This window comes from Symphalangus syndactylus, chromosome 19 (genome assembly GCF_028878055.3).
Source record: "Symphalangus syndactylus isolate Jambi chromosome 19, NHGRI_mSymSyn1-v2.1_pri, whole genome shotgun sequence".
NCBI lineage: Eukaryota > Metazoa > Chordata > Mammalia > Primates > Hylobatidae > Symphalangus > Symphalangus syndactylus.
In genome coordinates, this window is record NC_072434.2 from 75,178,777 (window position 1) to 75,201,426 (window position 22,650).

Consider the following 22,650-nt stretch of genomic DNA (forward strand, 5'->3'; position numbering starts at 1 on the left):
AATTTAGGTTCATTTTATTTCTAAAGCCTCAGGAACAATGTCGGAAGGGAATTACAGTGAAGAAAGAAAGAGTTCAAGTTCCAGCTTACCTAGACTTCCTGCAGAGCCTCGAAAGAGAAGGCAGGGTTGCAGACATCTTTGTTTCATCTGTCCAGCATCCTCTCCCGTGCCTTGGTACGGGGCTTTGAAGCCAGGCTGCCTGGGTTTGCAACTTGCCACTTATTAACAGTGTGACCTTGGGATAAAGGCCCACCTTTCAGAGCCACTATAGACTGGTTATTAGAATTGTTGGTTTTGCTAGGTGTTACAAAATGTCAGGGTTTTTTTTTCTTCTTTTGATGTGTAAACTGAGGTATTAGGAGATAGGAAATGATATGGTGTTTGGAATTTGCTTTAAAACATATTCCAACAAAAGGGCTGGACTCAGTGGCTCATGCCTGTAAACCTAGCACTTTGGGAGGCTCAGGCGGGTGGATCATCTGAGGTAGGGAGTTCGAGACCAGCCTGACCAACAGGGAGAAACCCCATCTCTACTAAAAATACAAAATTAGCCAGGCATGGTGGCACATGCCTGTAATGCCAGCTACTCGGGAGGCTGAGGCAGGAGAATTGCTTGAACCTGGGAGGTGGAGGTTGCGGTAAGCAGAGATCATGCCATTGCACTCCAGCATGTGTAACAAGAGCGAAACTCCATCTCAAAAAAAAAGAAATATATATATATATATATATATATATATATATATAACAACAAAAAAGGAAGATCTTGATGCGGTGGATGGGGAGGGGCAGAGGAGACAGGTTGAGATGGTTGAAGCGAGGTGCTAAGTACATAGGGTGGGGTTCTTGCGCTCTCCAGACTTCTGTGTATTTGAAAATTTTCATAACAAGAGAAAACAAAAAATTAAACAGAAAATGAAGTTTTCATTTCCTCTAGCAAAACAAACATAACAGGGACTTAGGATGCACTTTTCCCGATCGCTCCTCTGGCAGAATATTTTGATCCTCCAGCTAGCTTCCAGCTCTCATCTTGTTCATCTGTTCTGTAGACACTGGCAGGAAATAGGCTCTTCAACAGGGCCTGCTAGGTCCAGTGCTAGGGAGTAGAGCGTTTTGGATTCTATGCCCACATTTTTTTTTTTTTAAGTGACCAGTTTTCTACTTGAGATACTTGAAATACAAAGTCTCATGGTGAGGTCTTACCCTCTGCTGTCCCATTCCTTTTTACAGGCCATCATGGCGTTAATCTTATCTCCAAGGAGAAAAATTGGGAGGAGAGGCCTAGATTCCTCAATAGAAGCAGGAAGGAAAGGTCTGCAGAATGAAGAGTGTGAAGTGAGGTTTACGGTTTGAATCATCCGAATGTCAAGGAGAAAAGAAGAAAAATGAATCATCATCATTTGACCACGGTATTTACAGCTAGCGGAAGGGACGAGAGGAGAAAAAAGCAAGGGAGGAGAAAAAGGAAGAACGTCTCAGAATAAAATTGGGGTGGGTGGGGGGAGGAGGAGGAAGACAGTCTGAGAAAATGGTTTGGTTGCACCAGTACTGGCCACAACACAAAAATTTGTCCATTCCTGGTTGAAATTAAAAATAAATATGCATGCACATGTATTTGTCTGCTGTGTTTAATCAGATAGCGAGGTACTCCTTTAAGCACCTTGAAGACCCAAAGTTGCGCTCAGAGGCTGCCCACCTGGAACGGAGCCCGAGGTTGAGCAGGGAGCTACTCAGAGGACCCAAAGCCGCCTAGCTGACCACCTTCTCCCTTATGAGTTCCCAGTAACGGAGCCCAGTAGAGGAGACGCTACACTTCTCTGTGGGTGCAGAGGCTAAGGGCAGGGGTCTCCATAGAGGCGTCAGCGCGTACCAGCAGCAGTGACCGCGCACAGGAAGGTGAAGAATGCGACCACAGTGATACGTCCAACCTGGAAAACGGGCCTGAGAACCAAAGGGCCAACTTCTGGCCATGCATAACGAAGTAGAGCAGTCTCAGGGGAGAAGGCACTGGAAAAGCCCTGCAGGCCAATTTTTCCCAGTAGAAACGGTGGGGTGGGAGGGAGACCCGCTCACCCCTTTTGACCCACCCCTGCAGCTCAGCCACGCCTCCTAGGGAGGTGGGCAGCCTCGCAGGAGCCCGCACGAGGATGCAGTACCGCCCTCCGCCGCATGAGGGCAGCACGGCCTGCCCGTGCAGCAGCGGCGGCCCCCGCGCCCCTCTTGGCCAGAGCCAGGCGCAGGCCGGCTTGCGGTGCCGTCGTTCATTGGCCGCGGCGCGGGCGCTGCCATGTTGGCGGAAGCGGACCCCCCGTGCCTTGGAAACTGGCGGTGCCCGTGGCCGCGGCCGCCGAGTCCGTCTCCGCAGCCTCCTGCGTTTTCTCGCTTGGATCTTGGCACTGAGAGGCGGTGGCCGGCGGGATGGAGAAAAGTAGGATGAACCTACCGAAGGGGCCGGACACGCTCTGCTTCGACAAAGACGAGTTCATGAAGGTGCGCGCGGCGTCCGCTCCCCGGAGCCGGGCCATGGGGGTGCCTCTGCCCTGTGCCCTCTGGGGCCCTCTCTTCGGTCTGCTGCTCTTGCCCGCGCACGCTCAGTGTCAGGTCCTCCGCCGAGTCCTCGCTGCACTTCGCAATGACTCTTTTGGCGTCAGGTTTGGCGGGTGCAGCCTGGAGAAAGCACTTCTGTAAAATAGTGCATGTTACATGAAAAGGCCTGAAAGTTCTGGGCAAGTGGTTTTGAGCTGAATGTCAAAGCCGCTGTTACCCGTTCCTGTTACCATGCAGTGCAGTCAGATTGCCAGTCCCCTTGTCTGAAAGAAGCTCGTTGAGCGGGGCCTTGGAGCTCATTAAGTGTGTGTTGAATAAATCTCTGAGCCCACCTACTTTCCTAGGGACTCGGGTCGGAAAGAAAAAGAACTTAATCTGAAGTTTTGCTTAACATTCAGCTAAAGCTTCCGGAATGGGATATTTAGAAGCTTAGAGCATTCTTACTGGCTACTGCAGTACGGCAAAACAAACCACTATTTAAAGAAGTTGCTCTACTTCTTTTTACATGATGCATTTAAAGAAGTTGGTATAGTTGTAGGTCATAAACTTAGAGAAAAGAAATATAAACTGAAAACACTTCACTGATGATAAAGTTCATCAGGCACAGCCTTGAAAATGGCCAGGCTTTGAGTGAGAGCTAGGACGAGCTTTGCTCCTATTTGGTATATTCCTCTGGGTCTGCACTTAAACCATTCAAAAAATGTTTATATTTAATTTCCTGAGGGCTAGGATTTTTGACACCGTTTAGTAGCTGCTTTCTGTGTTAAAAAGCGAAAAGTTTTAGCTTGTTAGTAGACACCTACAATTTTGAGCAAGTGAGTTGAAATCTTACTCTGCCTTTCTTGGTGACTTCTGTTTTCTATTTTTCTAGATTAATTAGCCTGTCTCTTTTTGATAATATTTGCATTCAGATTACATCTCCAAAGCTCTGTTTTTTTTAAAAAAAAGTATATCTGTATCTTCTCCAGTGTGACCGTATCATTTTTCATATGTAGGACTTACATATACCCATGAATGATGTACCTTATTCTTGTAAGTGATATTCCTATTAGACCACTCTGTACTAAAAGGTGTAACTTCATTAGGATGCCTGAAAGAATGTACAGAATCAACTCATTGATCCAAAAACCCTTTGTTTTGCCTACTGGCTAAGAACTACCCTGAAATGAGGGTAGAAAGAAACAGCTAAGGGTACATGTTGGGGAGAGGTGCCCTGGAAGAGGAAAGGCCACACACAGAGATCAGGGGCCTTGTTGACGTCAAGAATCTTGGAGTACAGGATAATCTCAACTTGTCCATCTCTTGACTTCTTAAGGCTCAACACCGGCATCTTCTCTGACTCACTAGCCCCACCACCTTTCCCACTCTGAGTTGACAAAATGCCTTTGGTAAATGCAGCCTCAGGAAGTGAAATCACAGAAATATAAGTTCTAAAATAGAACTTAGAGTGCAAACTGGGGGGGTGGCTAGAATGCCAGCAATTGCATATTTCGTGGCTCTGTGAATATGCCGTACATTTTGTAGTGCTTATAAAAGCGACAACATACATAGAAGAAAATACATAGAACAGCTGTTCTGTGTAAAATGTTGTTGATTTTTTAGGTGGAGCTTGGAGATAAAAGTTATTTGCAAATTTGTGTTTCCTTAAACATATAAAACTATATATAAGTTGCACTTCCATGGCAGAAAGGATGGTTGGAACACTTGTCGTCCAGACTATATTTCTATGTTTGTGTCTCATTCAACACATTTTGTAGTTGGATAGGTTTTGTGCGTGTGAGAAGATTGCGATATGACATTTGCATTGGGAGATTTGAGATTGCTTGAAAATCCAGATTTGAGGTTGCTTGAAATCCACTCTCTTCTGGTATTACCTCTCTTCTGGTATTGATGGGAAACTGTTTAGGTGGCCATAGATCATGAGGGCATGCTAGTGCAGTGGTAGCAATTGTTCAGTCAGTGGGCATTCCATCATCACCTGCTATGTGCAAATTGCAGTGGGCCTTGTATACTGTACTGACGGATTTGCACTTGATGCAGTATTCATTGTGGAGTTATAGTCAGGTTAAAAGCAGGAAATGACATGATCATGTATGTTGCAATTGGAACTGACTGGTGACGGGAGGCTACTTAAAAAGTTATTTCAGTGGTTTTTATGAGATCTGAGAAATACAGGAGGGGATAGTTTGTGAAAAATATTATGTAAATGATCAAAAAGCAGGAGTGGCAGATGAACGAATCACTTGAGGGGTCAAAGGTGGTGGTGGCATGATACTGTTGACTTTGTCAGCTTAATAAAATATACACACTGAGCAACATAGTGAGAATGCATTTCTACAAAATATTAAAAAATTAGCCAGGTGTGGTGGCACATACCTGTAGTCCCAGCTACTTGGGAGGCTGAGGTGGGAGGATTACCTGAGCCTGTGGAGGTCAAGGCTGCAGTGAGCCAGGATTGCAGCACTGCACTTCAGCCTGGGCAACAGAACGAGACCCTGTCAAAAAGAAAAGAAAAAAGAAAAGAAAAAGTACAAACACTGTTACAGAGGGTTGACGATCAGTAGATGAATTAGGATGTAAGATACTGGTAGTAGGAGAGAGGTGGTAGGCTAACAGGGATAACTTAAACCCACTTACCTAGGTGTGCTGTGGAAATCACATCCTTCTGTCTCACGTATGACTTCATCTGTTTTACAGAAAAAATAGAGGCCATCAAGCGGTAGCTCCTTCATCTTGCTGACAACAACCTCATTCTTGCATTTGTACCTGTTCTCACTCCCGTCATTAACCTGTTGTGTAAGGCAGTGGTCCCCAACCTTTTTGACACTTTTGGAAGACAATTTTTCCATGGACCAGGAGTGCATGGGATGGTTTTGGGATGATTCAAGTGCATTACGTTTATTGTACACTTTATTTCTATAATTATTACATTGTAATACATAATGAAATAATTATACAACTCACCATAATGTAGAATCAGTGGGAGCTCTGAGCTTGTTTTCATGCAACTAGACAGTCCCATCTGGGGGTGATGGGAGACAGTGACAGATCATTCGGCATTAGGTTTTCATAAGGAGTGCCTAACCTAGACCCCTCGCATGTGCAGTTCACAGTAGGGTCCATGCTCCTATGAGAATCTAGTGCCACCACTCATCTGACAGGAGGCAGAGCGCCGATACACAGTGGCTGTGAGTACAGGCTGCGCTCCTCCTGCTGTGCCACCCAGTTCCCCACAGGTAGTTGGGGACCCTGGTGTAGGGGTCTTTCCTTCCTCCTGAGGTCTGCCTCCCATGCCTGGATCCAGTGCCCTCTCCCTTCTCAGGACCCTGTTATTCCCACCCTCTCCACACTCCTTCCCATTGGCTTTCAGACACACTCCTATTTTAGTTTCTTCTACTGGACCCTCCAACCTCCAGTTAAAGCCCATCGCTTTCTTCCATCTCACAGCCAAATGCTCAACGGTTGTCTTTACTTTCTCTCCCTTCACTCTTAAATTCACTTCATTCTGGCTTCTGGCCCCATCATTCCACTAAAGACTTCTCACCAAAGTTAACTAGATGGAAGTCGATCCACCAGACCTTTTCTGCCTCCTACCTGACCTCAGTAGATCAAATGCTCCCTTCATTTGCTTTCTGAAACCTGGCGCCTTCTGGTTATCTTTTGGCCTCTCTGGTCTCCTTGTCCCTTTTGCATAATCATTCTCCTCATAGCCATTAATTGGTGGGTTATGGACTCAGCCACGTGTCTGTTCCTTTTCACATGCTGTGCACTTTTCCCAGGTGACCCACTTCATGCAGCTTCAATGACCACGTGTAGACAGGTGAAAGGTTCATACTTCTGGCCCAAATGTCTTCCGATCTGCAGCCTCATGTGCACAGCGCCTTGACATCTCTTCTTGGCTATCTCTCTGGCACCTCAAACTCAGCATATTTAAAACTGAATTTGTGGGGGGAAGATGAAAAAAACCAACCTCCTCTCAAACCTAGCTCTCTTCTGGTATTACCTATCTCAGGTAATACTAGACTTGAGGTAGTCCATCCATCTGGTTGTGAGTCAGAAAACCAGGAGTCATCCTTGATAACACCTCTCTGCCTTCACATTCTTCAAATCCAATCTGTTACTAAGCCTTAGGATTTCACTTCCCAAATATCTCTGAAATTTGTCTACTTCTGTCCATCTCCTCTTTTCCCACTTTCTGACTCATCGTTATCTCTGGCCATTATAATCTAGTGGCTTCTTACTATAGTCCCCTGGCATCCATTCTTGCCTTTTTCTAGTCCATGTTCTACATCACAGGCAGGGTGCCCTTTTCAAAACGCATCTCGGTGCTTGCAGGTAACAAGTGCTTGTATGTAATCAGACTGCCACCTGTGTACACCATGAAAACATGAGAAAGCATTTTCCAGAGCATTTGGAAGTATTCCAGAGTAGCTTATTGCATTGATGGACAGTTTCTATTGATTAGTAGCTATCTTGGTTATCAGATTGAAAAAACATAGCATATATAGAGTTGGGTACTATCTGTGGTTTCAGGCATTGACCATTGACCGGGGTCTTGGAATGTATCTCCCTCAGATAAGGGGACCCCTTACTGTCGTTCTGAGGCTCCTCTGTATTCTAAGTGTGTGAATAGGGAATATTGAAACAGGAGGTGTGTCCAAGAGAATAATGCCTGGCTGATTGAATAGCAGTGACCTGGAGATGTGGGCCCCAGTTTCAGCTCTACTGACCACTCGTGTGATTTTATGCAAATCACTGGCCTCTGGGCTTCAGTTTCCTCATTTGTGTCATGGGGTGATGCTTATCTCGATACTCTTTGCAGTGTTTCTGGCTCTTGTCATTTTATGTTTCTGCGAATAAAGAAACTTACAGTTGCCCCTCAGTATCTGCAGAGGATTGATTCCAGGACACCTCCCACCCCTTCACAGATAGCAAAATCTGCAAATGCCCAAGACCCTCTTGTAAATGGTGTAGTATTTGCATATAACCTACTTACATCCTCTGGAATACTTTAAATCACCTCTAGATTACTTATACTACCCAATACATTGTAAATTGTTGTTATACTGTATTTTTATTTGCATTACTTTTTATTTTTTAATTATTTTTTTAAAGAATCTTTTCAATTAATGGCTGCTTGAATTAGAGGGTGTGGAGTGCTTGGATACAGAGGGACAACTGTAGCAGATTCTTCCACTTTGCAGATAAAGAAACTGAGGTCCAGAGGTGTTGTGACTTCCCCCCAGAGTCACACAGCTAACTGGGGCAACCCAGGGCCCTTATCTCGTGACTCCCAGGCTTCAGTACTGGAAAAATAATTGTGTCGTGCTTTCCTTTCTAGATGGTAGGATCTTTGGAATGTGTGATTTTGAATACTGAGAACAGTCCAAAAATGTCACATAGTCCCCTATGCTAAAGCACATTCATTTTATCAGTAGGGACAAGATTGAGGGCCATCACGTATTTAAAACAAATTGTAACCCATCTAGTGATCTGGACTCTTAGCCTGTAGATGAGATACAGGAAAGCGGATGTAAGTGTGAAAGCAGCACAGCCCAGTGTTGCTGAGTGCCCGGCACAGCATGTGCATCATTTCACCGCAACTAAAATGCTGACCTTACAGGTTCATGGTTTCATTTTCTTTTTTTTTTTCTTTTTTTTTTTTTTTCTTTTTCTGTTGGTTTGTATCTTTTTTTTTTTTTTTTTTTTATTATACTTTAGGGTTTTAGGGTACATGTGCACAATGTGCAGGTTTGTTACATATGTATCCATGTGCCATGTTGATTTCCTGCACCCATTAACTCGTCATTTAGCATTAGGTGTATCTTCTAATGCTGTCCCTCCCCCCTCCCCCCACCCCACAACAGTCCCCGGAGCGTGATGTTCCCCTTCCTGTGTCCATGAGTTCTCATTGTTCAATTCCCACCTATGAGTGAGAACATGCGGTGTTTGGTTTTTTGTCCTTGCGATAGTTCATTTTCAGTCTTCATGAAAAGCTTGAGTTCTCTTTGGCTTCAGTTTGCAACAGAAATAAAGAATATATTTGAGACTGATTGTCACAGAATTTTCTAATTACCCACATGTGGAGCGATTTCCTAATGTGAAACACTTTTCTTGATGGTATGAGATCAGTACCATTGGACATACACAGTTTATTCAGTTGGCCTTTGGTAAAAAGAAGTTCTTTGGTACGCAAAAAAAAAAAAAAAAAAAAAAAGTTTTTTGAGCAGTTCTGGCTTTTGATTTTCCAAGTCACTTCTTGGAATATTATAAAATGTATTACTTGAATAAAATGTTGAACTCATGGTCCCTTGAGTTTTTATTACTTGGGATATTTCTTTGTTCAAAGTTAGATAAGCATCATGTAAATAGATCTTTGTTGTTTAGTCGTATAGCATTTAACATCAAATTTCTTTGAAGGTTTAACTAAACAAATTAATCACAAAATGGGGCTTGGGCTTCCTCAGGTGTCCCTAATACACCCACAGCAGTGAGCACTTCAGAATGAGATCATTCTGCTTGAGAGCTCAGGAAATTAAGTGAGAAAGTAAGCTAAAAGGCCACATAGATTATCATTAGTGTTAAATTGGGGTAAAAAGGAGAGAGAAACAGAAGAAATCAGCTAGGACAGAGCACAAATATTTGTTAAATGGAAGTGACAGGTTGTAGGTTTTCTTTGCCTTCTCATAAATACGTCACACACAGGTACAGTATTGAACAGAGGATTTAGACATAAAATCGATTAATCCATTTAAACATAAGTTATTTAGAACTTAAGTGCTGCTATTTCATAAAACTTCTAAGATCATCTGTCCATAGATGCTGGAAAGCACTTGAGCATACATTTTTAATTTCTCAAGCTTCAGTAATTTGGTAACCAAATAAAGGTTTAGAATGAGCCTTGGAAGACACAAGTTCCAGACTAACTGGGTCATGTGTCAGTGGAGCCACCCTGCACTGGGGACAGCACTAGGTTTGAGGGCAGGGGCTGGAGGGAAGAGCTCCAGAGACGTTTTTGCCCATAGCTTGCTGTTGTGAGGAAGAGTTCCCTTCCCACAGTCTTTCCCATGGCTGGTGCCTTCATGACATTCAGATCTCAGCTCAGATTCTGCTTTGTAAGGGTCTTCTATCCCCTTTTCATCACTCACTTTCATAGGGTTCCATTTTATTTTCTTTGTAGCACTTACCACTATTCATAATGTTTGCTTATATGTTTATTTTCTCATTTCCCCATTAGAATATATGCTCCTTGAGAACAGGAATGTTGTCTTTGCTTTTCATTGCTGTGCCCCCCTGTAATTACAGCAGTGCCTGAGTCACACTGTGAATATTTATGTATTTATTGGGTTTTACTTTTGTTACTTATTTATTTTATTTTAGATTCAGGAGGTACATATGCAGGTTTGTTACGTGGTTATAGTGTGTAATGTTGAGGTTTGTGCTTCTAGTGTACTCATCACCCAGGTAGTGAATGTTGTACCCAGTAGGTAATTTTTCAGCCCTCATCTTCCTCTATCTCTTCCCGTTTTGAGTCCCCAGTGTCTATTAATTCCATCTTTATGTCCACATGTACCTATCATTTATGTTCCACTTAGAAGGGAGATTATGTGGTGTTTGACTTTGTGTTTCTGAGTTAGTTCATTTAGGATAATGACCTCCAGCTCCATCCATGTTGCTGCAAAAGACATGATTTCATCTTGTTATGGCTGCATAGTATTCTATGGTGTATATGTACCATATTTTCTTTATTCAGTCCTCTGTTGATAGACACTTACGTTGATTCCATGACTTTGCTATTGTGAATCGGGCTTCAATAGACATAGGAGTGCGGGCGTCTTTTTTTATATAATGATTTCCTTTGGGTAGATATTCCCTAGTAGGATTACTAGGTCAAATGATAGTTCTATTTTTAGTTCTTTGAGAAATATCCATACTGTTTTCCATAGAACCTGTACTAATTTACATTCTCACCAACAGTGTATAAGCATTCCTTTTTCTCACATCCAGTGTTGTTTTTTGACTTTTTAATAAAAGCTGTTCTGATTGTTGTTAGATGGTATCTCATTGTGATTTTAATTTGCATTTCTCTGATGATTAGTTACGTTGGACATTTTTTCATATGTTTGTTGGATGCTTGTATGTCGTCTTTTGAGAAATGTCTGTTCATGTCCTTTGCCCACTTTTTAATGGAGTTATTTGTTTTTTTTCTTGTTGATTTAAGTTCCTTGTAGACTGTAGATATTAGTTTTCTGTTGCATGTATAATTTCCAAATGTTTTCTCCCATTCTGTAGATTGCCTGTTTACTCTGTTATTTCTTTTGCTCTGCAGAGCTTTTTAGTTTAACGAAGTCTCATTTGTCTATTTTTGTTTTTGTTGCATCTGCTTTGAGGTCTTAGTCATAAATCCTTTGCCTAGGCCAATGTCCAGAAGAATTTTTGCTAGGTTTTCTTCTAGGATTTTTATAGTTTCAGGTCTTACGTTTAAGTTTTTAATCCATCTTGATTTAATTTTTATATATGGTGAGAAATAGGGGTCCAGTTTCATTTTTCTGCCCGTAGTGAATATTTAATATTTATCGAATATGCAGGGGCATTTATTCTTATCTGTTGGCCCTTTGTCTTAAAGAATGGTTTGAAACACACAGACATACAGGAGCTCATACTAATCTTTTATGACTTTCAACCTGTAGTTTATTTTGTCCACAGTTTAGCACATAATATTTTGTATTGGTATTTATCTCAATGAGACTGAACATGTTTTGAGTGCAGAGATCACGTCTTCAGCTTGGTGTTGCCTCTTAGTAGTACCTCCCATCATTATGAATACAGAATGATGATGTCTGGGGGATTTGGGTTCTGTCACCGCTGCAGTAGCCAATGATTTGATAGTTTTCCATATTTGGGGAACATTTTACTTTTTGGCGTTCAGCATGGGACAGCTTGGAGAATTTTGCTCTTCCGTTAAAAGTTCTATGAAATTTTCTCAGTGTTAAGGATATTGATATTTGGGTCTCAGGCAAGCCGTAAATGATTACTTCCCTAGTTCTCTTGTGTTAGTCATTGTTTGCCATCCTTGGGTGCAACTAGTTATTAGAGCAGCTAAACTTCTAGACTTTATTTGGTTTTAAATTTGATTGTCACTGCTATTCTAGTTAATGGTTCTTAAGTTTTCCACAGCTGGTTTGTTTTGCTGTATTATTATCCTGTATTTGATTTGTTAGTCAAGTTCTAGCTGTTTGGGGCATTTGTACTTTACCTGGGTTTAAGTCAGAAATATCTCTGAGTATAAAGAGAAATGATTTTTCTTTTAATTTCTGGACTTACAGACCATAATTCTTGACTTCTTCCAGCTTTTCAGACACAGGCATATATATTTTAACAAGAAAAAAGTCTACTTTTAAAAATATTGCTTTTTAACTAAAATAGCTTATTTTCAAAAAGTGGGTACTATTCCATTCAGGAAAAAAAAGTTTATCTACCTTAGTATTTTTTAATTAATAGACTATTTTTTGGAGCAGTTTTAGCTTTATAGAAGAACTGAGCAGAAAGCACAGAGGTCCCATCATCCCCTCCTGCCTCCCCCTTCACAGTTTCTCCTAGTAACATCTTGCATTAGTATAGTACCTTTGTTACAATTGATGAACCAATATTGAGGCATTATTTTTAACTGAAGTGCCATAGTTTTTATTAGAGTTCATTCTTTGTGTTCTACATTCGATGGGTTTTAATAAATACATAGTGTCATGTATCCACTATTACAGTATCATACAGAACAGTTTCACTGCTTTACAAATCCCTTGTGCTCTGCCTGTCCATTCTTCCCCCTCTCCCAGCACCTTCAGCACCCCCAGCACCCTCCCATCCCTAACCCCAGGCAACTACTGATCTCTTTAGTCTCCGTAGTTTTGCCATTTCCTGATATGTAGTAGGAATCATACAGTATATATAGCCTTTTCAGATTGACTTCTTTCACTTAGAAATATACATTTAAGATTCCTCCATGTCTTTGTGGCTTGATATAGCTCATCTCTTTTTATTGCTGAGTAATGTTCCGTGTATGGATATACCACAGTTTGTTCATCTGTTTACTTATTGAAAGAAATCATATTTGCTTCCAAGTTTTGGCAGTTAGAATAAGGCTGCTATAAACATTCACATGGAGATTTTTGTATGGACATACATTTTCAACCCATTTGGCTAAATACGGAGCACAATTGGCAAGACTGTTTAGTTTTGTAAGAAACTGCCGAGCTGTCTTCCAAAGTGACTTCCATTTTGCATTCTTACCAGGAATGAATGAGAGTTCCTACTGCTCCATAACTTCAGAAGCATTTGGTATTGTGTTTTGGATTTTAGTCATTCTGTTCATTAGTGTCTTGTTTTAATTTGCAGTTCCCTAATAATAACTCATGTTGAGCATTTTTTCAGATCTTTTGCTCATTTTAAAATTAGGTTTGATGTCATACTGTTTGCCCACCCCAGCTTTATTTAGGTATGACTGTCAAATAAAAATTGTATGACAAATAAAAATTATATACAGTGTGATGATTTGATAATGTGTATACATTGTGAAATAATTACCATAATCAAGGTAATGTATTCATCACCTCACATAGTTAACCCCCTCTTTTTATAGTGAGAACACTTAAGATCTACTCTCTTAGCACATTTCAAGAATACAGTATATTATTAACTGTAGTCATCATGCTATACATTAGAACTCCAAAATTTATTTATCTTATAACTGAAAGTTTATATCATTTGACATTACTCCCAGCCCCAATCCCCGTTCTCCAGCACCTAGTAACCACCATTCTACTTTTTGTTTCAATGAATTTGACTTCTTTATTTTTCGTTTTTTGTTTTTTGTTTTTTTTTTTTGGAGACAGAGTCTTGCTCTGTTGCCCAGGGAGGGGTGCAGTGGCACCATCTTGGCTCACTGCAACCTCCGCCTCCAGGTCTCAAGCCTCAAGCGATTCTCATGGCTCAGCCTCCCAAGTAGCTGGGATTACAGGCACGTGCCACCACGCTGGGCTAATTTTTGTATTTTTAGTAGAGACAGGGTTTCGCCATATTGGCCAGGCTGGTCTCGAAACTCCTAACCTGAGGTGATCCGCTCACCTTGGCCTCCCAAAGTGCTGGGATTACAGGTGTGAGCCACCGCGCCCAGCCAGAGTTTGACTTTAGATTCACTGAGACACTCCATATTAGTGCGTGTCTAATTTTGTGCTGCTAAAACAATACTTGGGACTGGATAATTTATAAACTATAGAAGTTTATGTGGCTCACAGTTTTGGAGGTTGGGAAGTTCAAGATCAAGAGGCCACATCTGGTGGAGGCTTTCTTGCTGTGTCAAAGTGGGGTGTAGGGCATCATGTGGCAGAAGTTGGATGGGAGGAGCATACAAGAGCAAGAGAGGGCTGAACTCACTTTTATAACCCCCTCTCAAAAATGAATCCACTAGCATGGTAACAGCATGAATACATTCATGAGGACAAAGCCCTCATGACCACTTCTTAAAGGTCTCCTCTCAACTCTTGTATTGGAGATTAAATTTTCTTGTATGTTTAAGTTCTTTGTAGACTCTGGATATTAGCCCTTTGTCAGATGGACAGATTGCAAAAATTTTCTCCCATTCTGTAGGTTGCCTGTTCACTCTGATGATAGTTTCTTTTGCTGTGCAGATGCTCTTTAGTTTAATTAGATTCCGTTTGTCAATTTTGGCTTTTGTTGCCATTGCTTTTGGTGTTTCAGACATGAAGTCTGCCCATGCCTATGTCCTGAATGGTATTGCCTAGGTTTTCTTATAGGATTTTTATGGTTTTAGGTCTTACGTTTAAGTCTTTAATCCATCTTGAGTTGATTTTTGTACAAGGTATAAGCAAGGGGTCCAGTTTCAGTTTTCTGCATATGGCTAGCCAGTTTTCCCAACACCATTTATTAAATAGGGAATCTTTTCCCCATTGTTTGTGTCAGGTTTGTCAAAAATCAGATGGTTGTAGATGTGTGGTGTTATTTCTGAGGCCTCTGTTCTGTCCCAGTGGTCTATATATCTGTTTTTGTACCAGTACCATACTGTTTTGGTTACTGTAGCCTTGTAGTATAGTTTGAAGTCAGGTAGTGTGATGCTTCCAGCTTTGTTCCTTTTGCTTAGGATTGTCTTGGTTATGCGGGCTCTTTTTTGAGAAGTTTTTTCCAATTCTGTGAAAAAAGTCAGTGGTAGCTTGATGGGGATAGCATTGAATCTGTAAATTACTTTGGGCAGTATGGCCATTTTCACGATATTGATTCTTCTTGTCCATGACCATGGAATGTTTTTCCATTTGTTTGTGTCCTGTCTTATTTCCTTGAGCAGCGGTTTGTAGTTCTCCTTGAAGAGGTCCTTCACATCCCTTGTAAGTTGTATTCCTAGGTATTTCATTATCTTAGTAGCAATTATGAATGGGAGTTCACTCATGATTTGGTTCTCTGTTGGTCTGTTATTGGTGTATAGGAATGCTTGTGATTTTTGCACATTGATTATGTATCCTGAGACTTTGCTGAAGTTGCTTATCAGCTTAAGGAGATTTTGGGCTGAGACTATGGGGTTTTCCAAATATACAATCATGTCATCTGCAAACAGAGACAATTTGACTTCCTCTCTTCCTATTTGAATACCCTTTATTTCTTTCTCTTGCCCGATTGCCCTGGCCAGAACATCCAATACTATGTTGAATAGAAGTGGTGAGAGAGGGCATCCTTGTCTTGTGCCAGTTTTCAAAGGGAATGCTTCCAGTTTTTGCCCATTCAGTATGATATTGGCTGTGGGTTTGTCATAAATAGCTCTCATTATTTTGAGATATGTTCCATCGATACTTAGTTTATTGAGAGTTTTTAGCATGAAGGGGTGTTGAATTTTGACGAAGGCCTTTTCTGCATCTATTGAGCTAATCTTGTGGTTTTTGTCATTAATTCTGTTTATGTGATGGATTATGTTTATTGATTTGCATGTGTTGAACCAGCCTTGCATTCCAGGGATGAAGCCAACTTGATTGTGGTGGATAAGCTTTTTGATGTGCTGCTGGATTTGGTTTGCCAGTATTTTATTGAGGATTTTTGCATTGATGTTCATCAGAAATATTGGCCTGAAATTTTCTTTTTTTGTTGTGTCTCTGCCAGGTTTTCATATCAGGATGATGCTGGCCTCATAAAATGAGTTAGGGAAGATTCCCTCTTTTTCTGTTGTTTGGAATAGTTTCAGAAGGAATAGTACCAGCTCCTCTTTGTACCTTTGATAGAATTCAGCTGTGAATCTGTCTGGTCCTGAACTTTTTTTGGTTGGTAGGCTATTAATTGCTGCCTCAATTTCAGAACTTGTTATTGGTCTATTCATGGATTCAACTTCTTCCTGGTTTAGCCTTAGGAGGGTGTATGTGTCCAGGAATTTATCTGGTTCTTCTAGATTTTCTAGTTCATTCGCCTAGAGGTGTTTATAGTATTCTCTGATGGTAGTCTGTATTTCTGTGGGATCGGGGGTGATATCCCTTTATCATTTTTTATTGCATCTATTTGATTCGTCTCGCTTTTATTCTTTATTAGTCTGTCTAGAGGTCTATCTATTTTGTTGATCTTTTCAAAAAACCAGCTCCTGGTTTCACTGGTTCATTGACTTTTTGAAGGGTTTTTCCTGTCTCTACCTCCTTCAGTTCTGCTCTGATCTTAGTTATTTCTTGTCTTCTGCTAGCTTTTGAATTTGTTTGCTGTTGCTTCTCCAGTTCTCTTAATTTTGATATTAGGGTGTCAATTTTAGATCTTTCCTGCTTTCACTTGTGGGCATTTAGTGCTATAAAGTTCCCTCTACATGCTGCTTTACATGTGTCCCAGAGATTCTGGTACGTTGTGTCTTCGTTCTCATTGGTTTCAAAGAACATCTTTGTTTCTGCCTTCATTTCATTATTTACCCAGTAGTCATTCAGGAGCAGGTTGTTCAGTTTCCAGGTAGTTGTGCGGTTTTGAGTGAGTTTCTTAATCCTGAGTTCTAATTTGATTGTACTGTGGTTTGCGAGTCTGTTTGTTATGATTTTCATTCTTTTGCATTTGCTGAGGAATGTTTTACTTCCAATTATGTGGCCAATTTTAGAATAATTGCGATGCAGTGCTGAGAAGAATGTATATTCTGTTGATTTGGGGTGGAGAGTTCTGTAGATGTCTATTAGGTCCCGTTGGTCCAGAACTGAGTTCAAGTCCTGAATATCCTTAATTTTCTGTCTGGTTGATCTGTCTAATATGGACAGTGGGGTGTTAAAATCTCCCACTATTACTGTGTGGGAGTCTAAGTCTCTTTGTAGGTCTTTAAGAACTTGCTTTATGAATCTGGGTGCTCCTGTATTGGGTGCATATATATTTAGGATAATTAGCTCTTGTTGCATTGATCTCTTTACCATTATGTAATGCCCTTCTTTGTCTGTTTTGATCTTTGTTGGTTTAAAGTCTGTTTTATCAGAGATTAGGATTGCAACTCCTGCTTCTTTTTGCTTTCCATTTGCTTGGTAAATATTCCTCCATTCCTTTATTTTGAGCCTGTGTGTGTCTTTGCACGTGAGGATGGGTCTTCTAAATACAGCACACTGATGGGTCTTGACTCTTTATCCAGTTTGCCAGTCTATGTCTTTTAATTGGGGCATTTAGTCTGTTTACATTTAAGGTTAATATTGTTATGTGGAATTTGACCCTATCATTATAATGCTAGGTGGTCATTTTGCCCGTTAGTTGATGCAGTTTCTTCATAGTGTCGATGGTCTTTACAATTTGGAATGTTTTTGCAGTGGCTGGTACCAGTTTTTCCTTTCTACGTTTAGTGCTTCCTTCAGGAGCTCTTGTAAGGCAGACTTGATGGTGACAAAATCTCTCAGCATTTGCCTGTCTGTAAAGGACTTTATTTCTCCTTTGCTTATGAAGCTTAGTTTGGCTGAATATGAAATTCTGGGTTGAAAATTGTTTTCTTAAAGAATGTTTAATATTGGCCCCCAGTCTCTTCTGGCTTGTAGGGTTTCTGCTGAGAGATCTGCTATTATTCTGATGGGCTTCCTTTTATGGGTAACCCGACCTTTCTCTCTGTCTGCCTTTAACATTTTTTCCTTCATTTCAGCCTTGGTGAATCTGACGATTATGTGTCTTGGGGTTGCTCTTCTCAAGGAGTATCTTTGTGGTGTTTTCTGTATTTCCTGAATTTGAATGTTGACTGGTCTTGCTAGGTTGGGGAAGTTCTCCTGGATAACATTCTGAACAGCGTTTTCGAACTTGGTTCCATTTTCCCCGTCACTTTCAGGTACACCAATCGAACGCACATTTGGTCTTTTCATCTAGTCCCATATTTCTTGGAGCTTTGTTCTTTCCTTTTTATTCTTTTTTCTCTAATCTTGTCTTCTCACTTCATTTCATTAAGTTGGTCTTCGGTCTCTGATATCCTTTCTTCCACTTGATTGATTCGGCTATTGATACTTGTATGTGCTTCACGAAGTTCTCATGCTGTGTTTTTCAGCTCTGTCAGGTCATTTATATTCTTCTCCAAGCTGGTTATTCTAGTTAGCAATTCGTCTAACCTTTTTTCAAGGTTCTTAGCTTCCTTACATTGAGTTAGAACATGCTTGTTTAGCTTGGAGGAGTTTGTTATTACCCACCTTCCAAAGCCTGCTTCTGTCAATTCGTCAAACTCATTCTCCGTCCAGTTTTGTTCCCTTGCTGGTGAGGAGTTGTGATCCTTTGGAGGTGAAGAGGCATTCTGGTTTTTGGAATTTTCAGCATTTTTGTACTGGTTTCTCCCCATCTTTGTGGATTCATCTACCTTTGGTCTTTGATGTTGGTGACCTTTGGATGGAGTCTTTGAGTAGATGTGCTATTCCTTTCTGTTTGTTAGTTTTCCTTCTGACAGGCCCCTCTGCTGCAGATTTGCTGGAATTTGTTGGAGGTCCACTCCAGATCCTGTTTGCCTGGATTTCATCAGTGGAAGCTGCAGAACAGCAAAGATTGCTGCCTGTTCTTTCCTCTGGAAGTTTCGTCCCAGAGGGGCACCTGCCAGATGCCAGCCAGAGCTCTCCTGTGTGAAGTGTCTCTCGACCCATACTGGGAGGTGTCTCCCAGTCAGGATACACAGGGGTCAGGGACCCACTTGAGGAGGCAGTCTGACCCTTACCAGAGCTCATATGCTATGCTAGGAGGTCCGCTGTTCTCTTTAGAGCCATCAGGCAGGGGCATTTAAGTCTGCTGAAGCTGCACCCACAGCCATCCTTTCCCCCAGGTGCTCTGTCCCAGGGAGATGGGGGTTTTATCTATAAGTCCCTGACTGGGGCTGCTGCCCTTTTTTTCAGAGATGCCCTGCCCAGAGAGGAGAAATCTGGCAGTCTGGCCACAGCGGCCTTGCTGAGCTGCAGTGCACTCCGCCAGCTCCTGAAGATCTTGTTCAATAGAATACTCAACATCCATATAAAACATGAATGCAAATTTATATGGATTATGAAAAGACATCCAAGTTGTATTGTTATATGGGGAAAAGCAGTTTACATAACAGCATGAATATTAAGATTCTGTGTATGCATATGACATATAGAAAAACATCTGGAAGGATGTGAATCACAATGTTAGGTAGAGAAAAAAATTAATAGTGCTTATCTCTACAGCATGAGAATTTAGTGATTTTTTTTTTTTTACTCTGATGGAGATTTTTAATGTAATTCTTTGTTGTTTGAAAGTTCTACATTGAACATGTTACTTTAAAATTAAGGGTAAATGTTTCTATTTTGAGAAGAACCTGATTGAATTGTGTTGTTTTGAAAAAGAAGTTCAATTTTAGAATTTTAGGCAACAGGAGAGGATGGTCTCAGTCAGGGACCATCCTTCTTGGCACCTTTATAACGCGGACAAACACCTTCATACTGTCATGTATAAGCCGAGATACTTTCTTCCTGCAGCAGCATGGCCTTGTAAATGACGGGAATGGGCTTTCTTACTCTTTCTTCCATTTCATTTGTATGTGTCACTCTGATATCATTGCCATAATTTTTTCTTCTCTGGTTTTATTTTTCAGGAAGATTTCGATGTCGATCATTTTGTGTCTGACTGTAGGAAGCGGGTCCAGCTGGAAGAACTGAGAGATGATCTGGAGCTCTACTATAAACTTCTTAAAACAGCCATGGTCGAACTCATCAACAAGGATTATGCAGATTTTGTCAATCTTTCAACAAACTTGGTAAACTAAATCCACGGCCCCATTTACACACATACAATTTCTTTCTCACTCATACTTATTCTTAGAAGTGTTGTGTGTTTTTAGAAACCTTTTAGTTGATGTCCTCACAGAAATTTGAAGAGATCACTAATGTCATCAGTAAAATAACCAAACTTTCTTGTTATACAGTTTTGCTTTTTTACTGATTTAAGACTATTCTAAATTAAATATTTTTTGAATTTGATATTATTAGTGAAAAACAAAGGCTAGCAATAGCAGACTGGTTGTTTTTGTTAGCTGCTGATTACCATGAAATCTCTCTGGTTTAGACCAATTTGCAAGAGCAAATATCAACTGTTCTTAAGGAAGTGTTTAATTTACTTTCAGATACATATGCTAGCCAGAGCTAGATTGAGAGAACATTGGCCAATATTGATCTTTAGGAGGCTTGGTTTTATAAAATGTAAGAATAGTTTGTCATGAGCATATCAGCTGTTTATAAAAGTAGGTTAGAAGTGCTTATGTTTTAATACTCCCAAAGTTTGCCTTTTGGTCATCCTGTTCCTATTTTATTTTACTTTTAAAACTCTCTCCAAAGAAGTACAGAAAGTAGCCATCTCCATGGAAATTTTAAGAAGCATTAAAATTAATGAGCCATATTTGCATTTGGGAAATGTACATCTAAGATAAATGTTGTAGTAGGATTAGAAACCTAGAAAATTATATTTCTATTCTATTTCATTTGGATTTTTCTCAAGGGTTATAATGGTTAGGATAGATATACTGCTTGAGACTTTCACATCAACTGATTGAATATTGTAAATTACGGACAGATAGCTCTTTATCTCCAGTTAAAATTTCTCAAATTCATTAAAATATTTTATTCAGAGGCAAATTGTGCCTAAGGAGGCTTTTATTTATTATGACTTCTCTTATTTTTATAGTTTTCATGTACATCAAAGGTTTTTTCACGTTCTAGCAACAATATTTATTATAAAATAACATTTGTTATTTAGTTACTTAGCAATATATGGTTGTTCATTTTGTTGTACAGAAAGAATAACCTAAGTCTAGCACTGCATTGATCATTAAATAGATACTTAGCTGTTACTCTTGATTGTGAGGTGTGTGTGCCAATGTGATTTCTGCATTTAGGTTGGCATGGACAAAGCCCTCAACCAGCTTTCTGTGCCTTTGGGACAATTACGAGAAGAGGTTCTGGTAAGTTTCCCAAATAACATTAAACAGTTTACCCTAAAGCATGATATGCTTGTTTGCCCCTCCAAAAAAGAATTCCTTTAATCTGTTAGGTTGTTGATTTTTGTTTTTTGAATGTTTAGTAATTATAATACTCATCCTCAGAAAAGTTGTAAATCATTCTCTATTTTTTGCATGTGATACTGTAACCAAAAAAAATTATGTTTGATTTGAATATGACAGATTCTTAGAGTAGACAGCCTTAAAATGTGGGGAGAGGAGAAGAAGGCTATTTGAAAACTCAACTTGTTACTGTCAGCTCACTCATATGTAGGTAGTCACTAATTTAAGAATAGCTTCTATTTTAAAAATTTGTAGTTTTACAAATATTTTCCCAAATAATATTTTATATATTGTTAGGTTACTAGACTAGTCCACAGAAGCTCTTTAAACCCTAATGTAACCAAAGGATAATATACAATTAATGTAATAACTAATTGTATTTATTTTAATGTTTCTATGAGATAATGTCTGCTGTGAGTTGGGACTCCCCATGTCTCCCATGTCTAAGCCATTGGAGACAGGGACTCCATCCAGATGAACAGTAGAGAAGGGAGTTTTGGCATCATTTTCAACAGAAAAGTGTGCTACCCTGTGCTGTCCCTGCTGGTCCACCCCACAGTCTGTGTCAGGCACCCTGACTTCCATGCTGTCTTAGCATTGATGAACTGTCATAAACTTGGTTCATTGCACCATTATTACCTGTGTATGTCACCATTAGATCATGTGCAGCTTGTGTAGCCTTATGCATTTAGCCCCTAAGACAGTCCCTGGCACATAGTATGCTCACAGTAGGTGACATAAGTAAACATTCAGTGCATGTGTAGTGCTGAAAAAAAAAAAAAAGCAGAATAATAGAAATGTCAGTGTTTAGAAGTCCATAGGAATGGCAGGCAAGAAATAATTCTTGAAGGAGAGATCTCAAGTTGTGCTTTGAACTAGCAAATATTTTCAGATGTTTATGTCTTGTTTGATTTTTTAAAAAAGCTTTTAAAGTACTTCTTCTTGGCATGGAAGGAAAACTGTTTTTGTGATCCAATGTTGGATTCCACACTCTGGGTGGCTTTTACATGGCTCTTGGGTGGCTCTCCTGCCTTCTTTTCAGTGTACCTCTTCCTACCCCCAGCCTTGGAGATAGGGTATTTTCCGAGCCTCAGTCCTCAGTCCTCAGCCCTCTCCTCTCCTCTTCCTCCTCTCCTCTCCTCTCCCTCCTCTCCTCTCTTCTCTCCTCTCCAAATTCTCTCCCATGGAGGTGGATTCACTCTCCCAAATTCTGCTGTCATTGTTGACTGCTCTCTCACCTGCAGGCTCTAGTCTTTTCTTTGCCACCTGCCAGCACCATATGCTCTCCCTCCTTTCACAGCTGTCTCTATAGCCACCTTTTTCCTGATTGGTTTAGCAATAGACCTGTTCTTCCTTTTTGACCTCCAACTCGTGAAGCTACTCTGTGAGATTCTGCAGTCATTGAGAAGTGAGACTATTTCTATCTTGTTCACCATCGCATCCTCATTGGCTTGCACAATAGCTGACATTTAATAGGTATTTTGTAACATTTGTGGGATGAATGAATTTATTTTTCTATAGAATTTTTGTGATTTCTCCAGTTTATTCTAGTTTTTCCATTACTTTCATTTTGGCCCTAATTT

The 22,650-nt window shown here is 40.4% G+C and overlaps 1 protein-coding gene across 2 annotated transcripts in view; it reads left to right on the top strand.

Moving 5' to 3' along the window:
- The first annotated feature begins 2,255 nt into the window (after nucleotides 1-2,255).
- COG2 (component of oligomeric golgi complex 2) overlaps nucleotides 2,256-22,650 on the top strand; it is a 51,218-nt gene continuing 30,823 nt past the window's right edge. The window contains exons 1-3 of one of the 2 annotated variants that reach the window (XM_055234013.2): nucleotides 2,256-2,487; nucleotides 19,607-19,768; nucleotides 20,903-20,968. In XM_055234013.2, the coding sequence (XP_055089988.1) occupies nucleotides 2,416-2,487; nucleotides 19,607-19,768; nucleotides 20,903-20,968 (300 nt within the window). In that variant the 5' untranslated portion in view covers nucleotides 2,256-2,415. The remainder of the gene's footprint in view (nucleotides 2,488-19,606; nucleotides 19,769-20,902; nucleotides 20,969-22,650) is intronic. The other variant, XM_055234014.2, reaches the window with a different exon arrangement.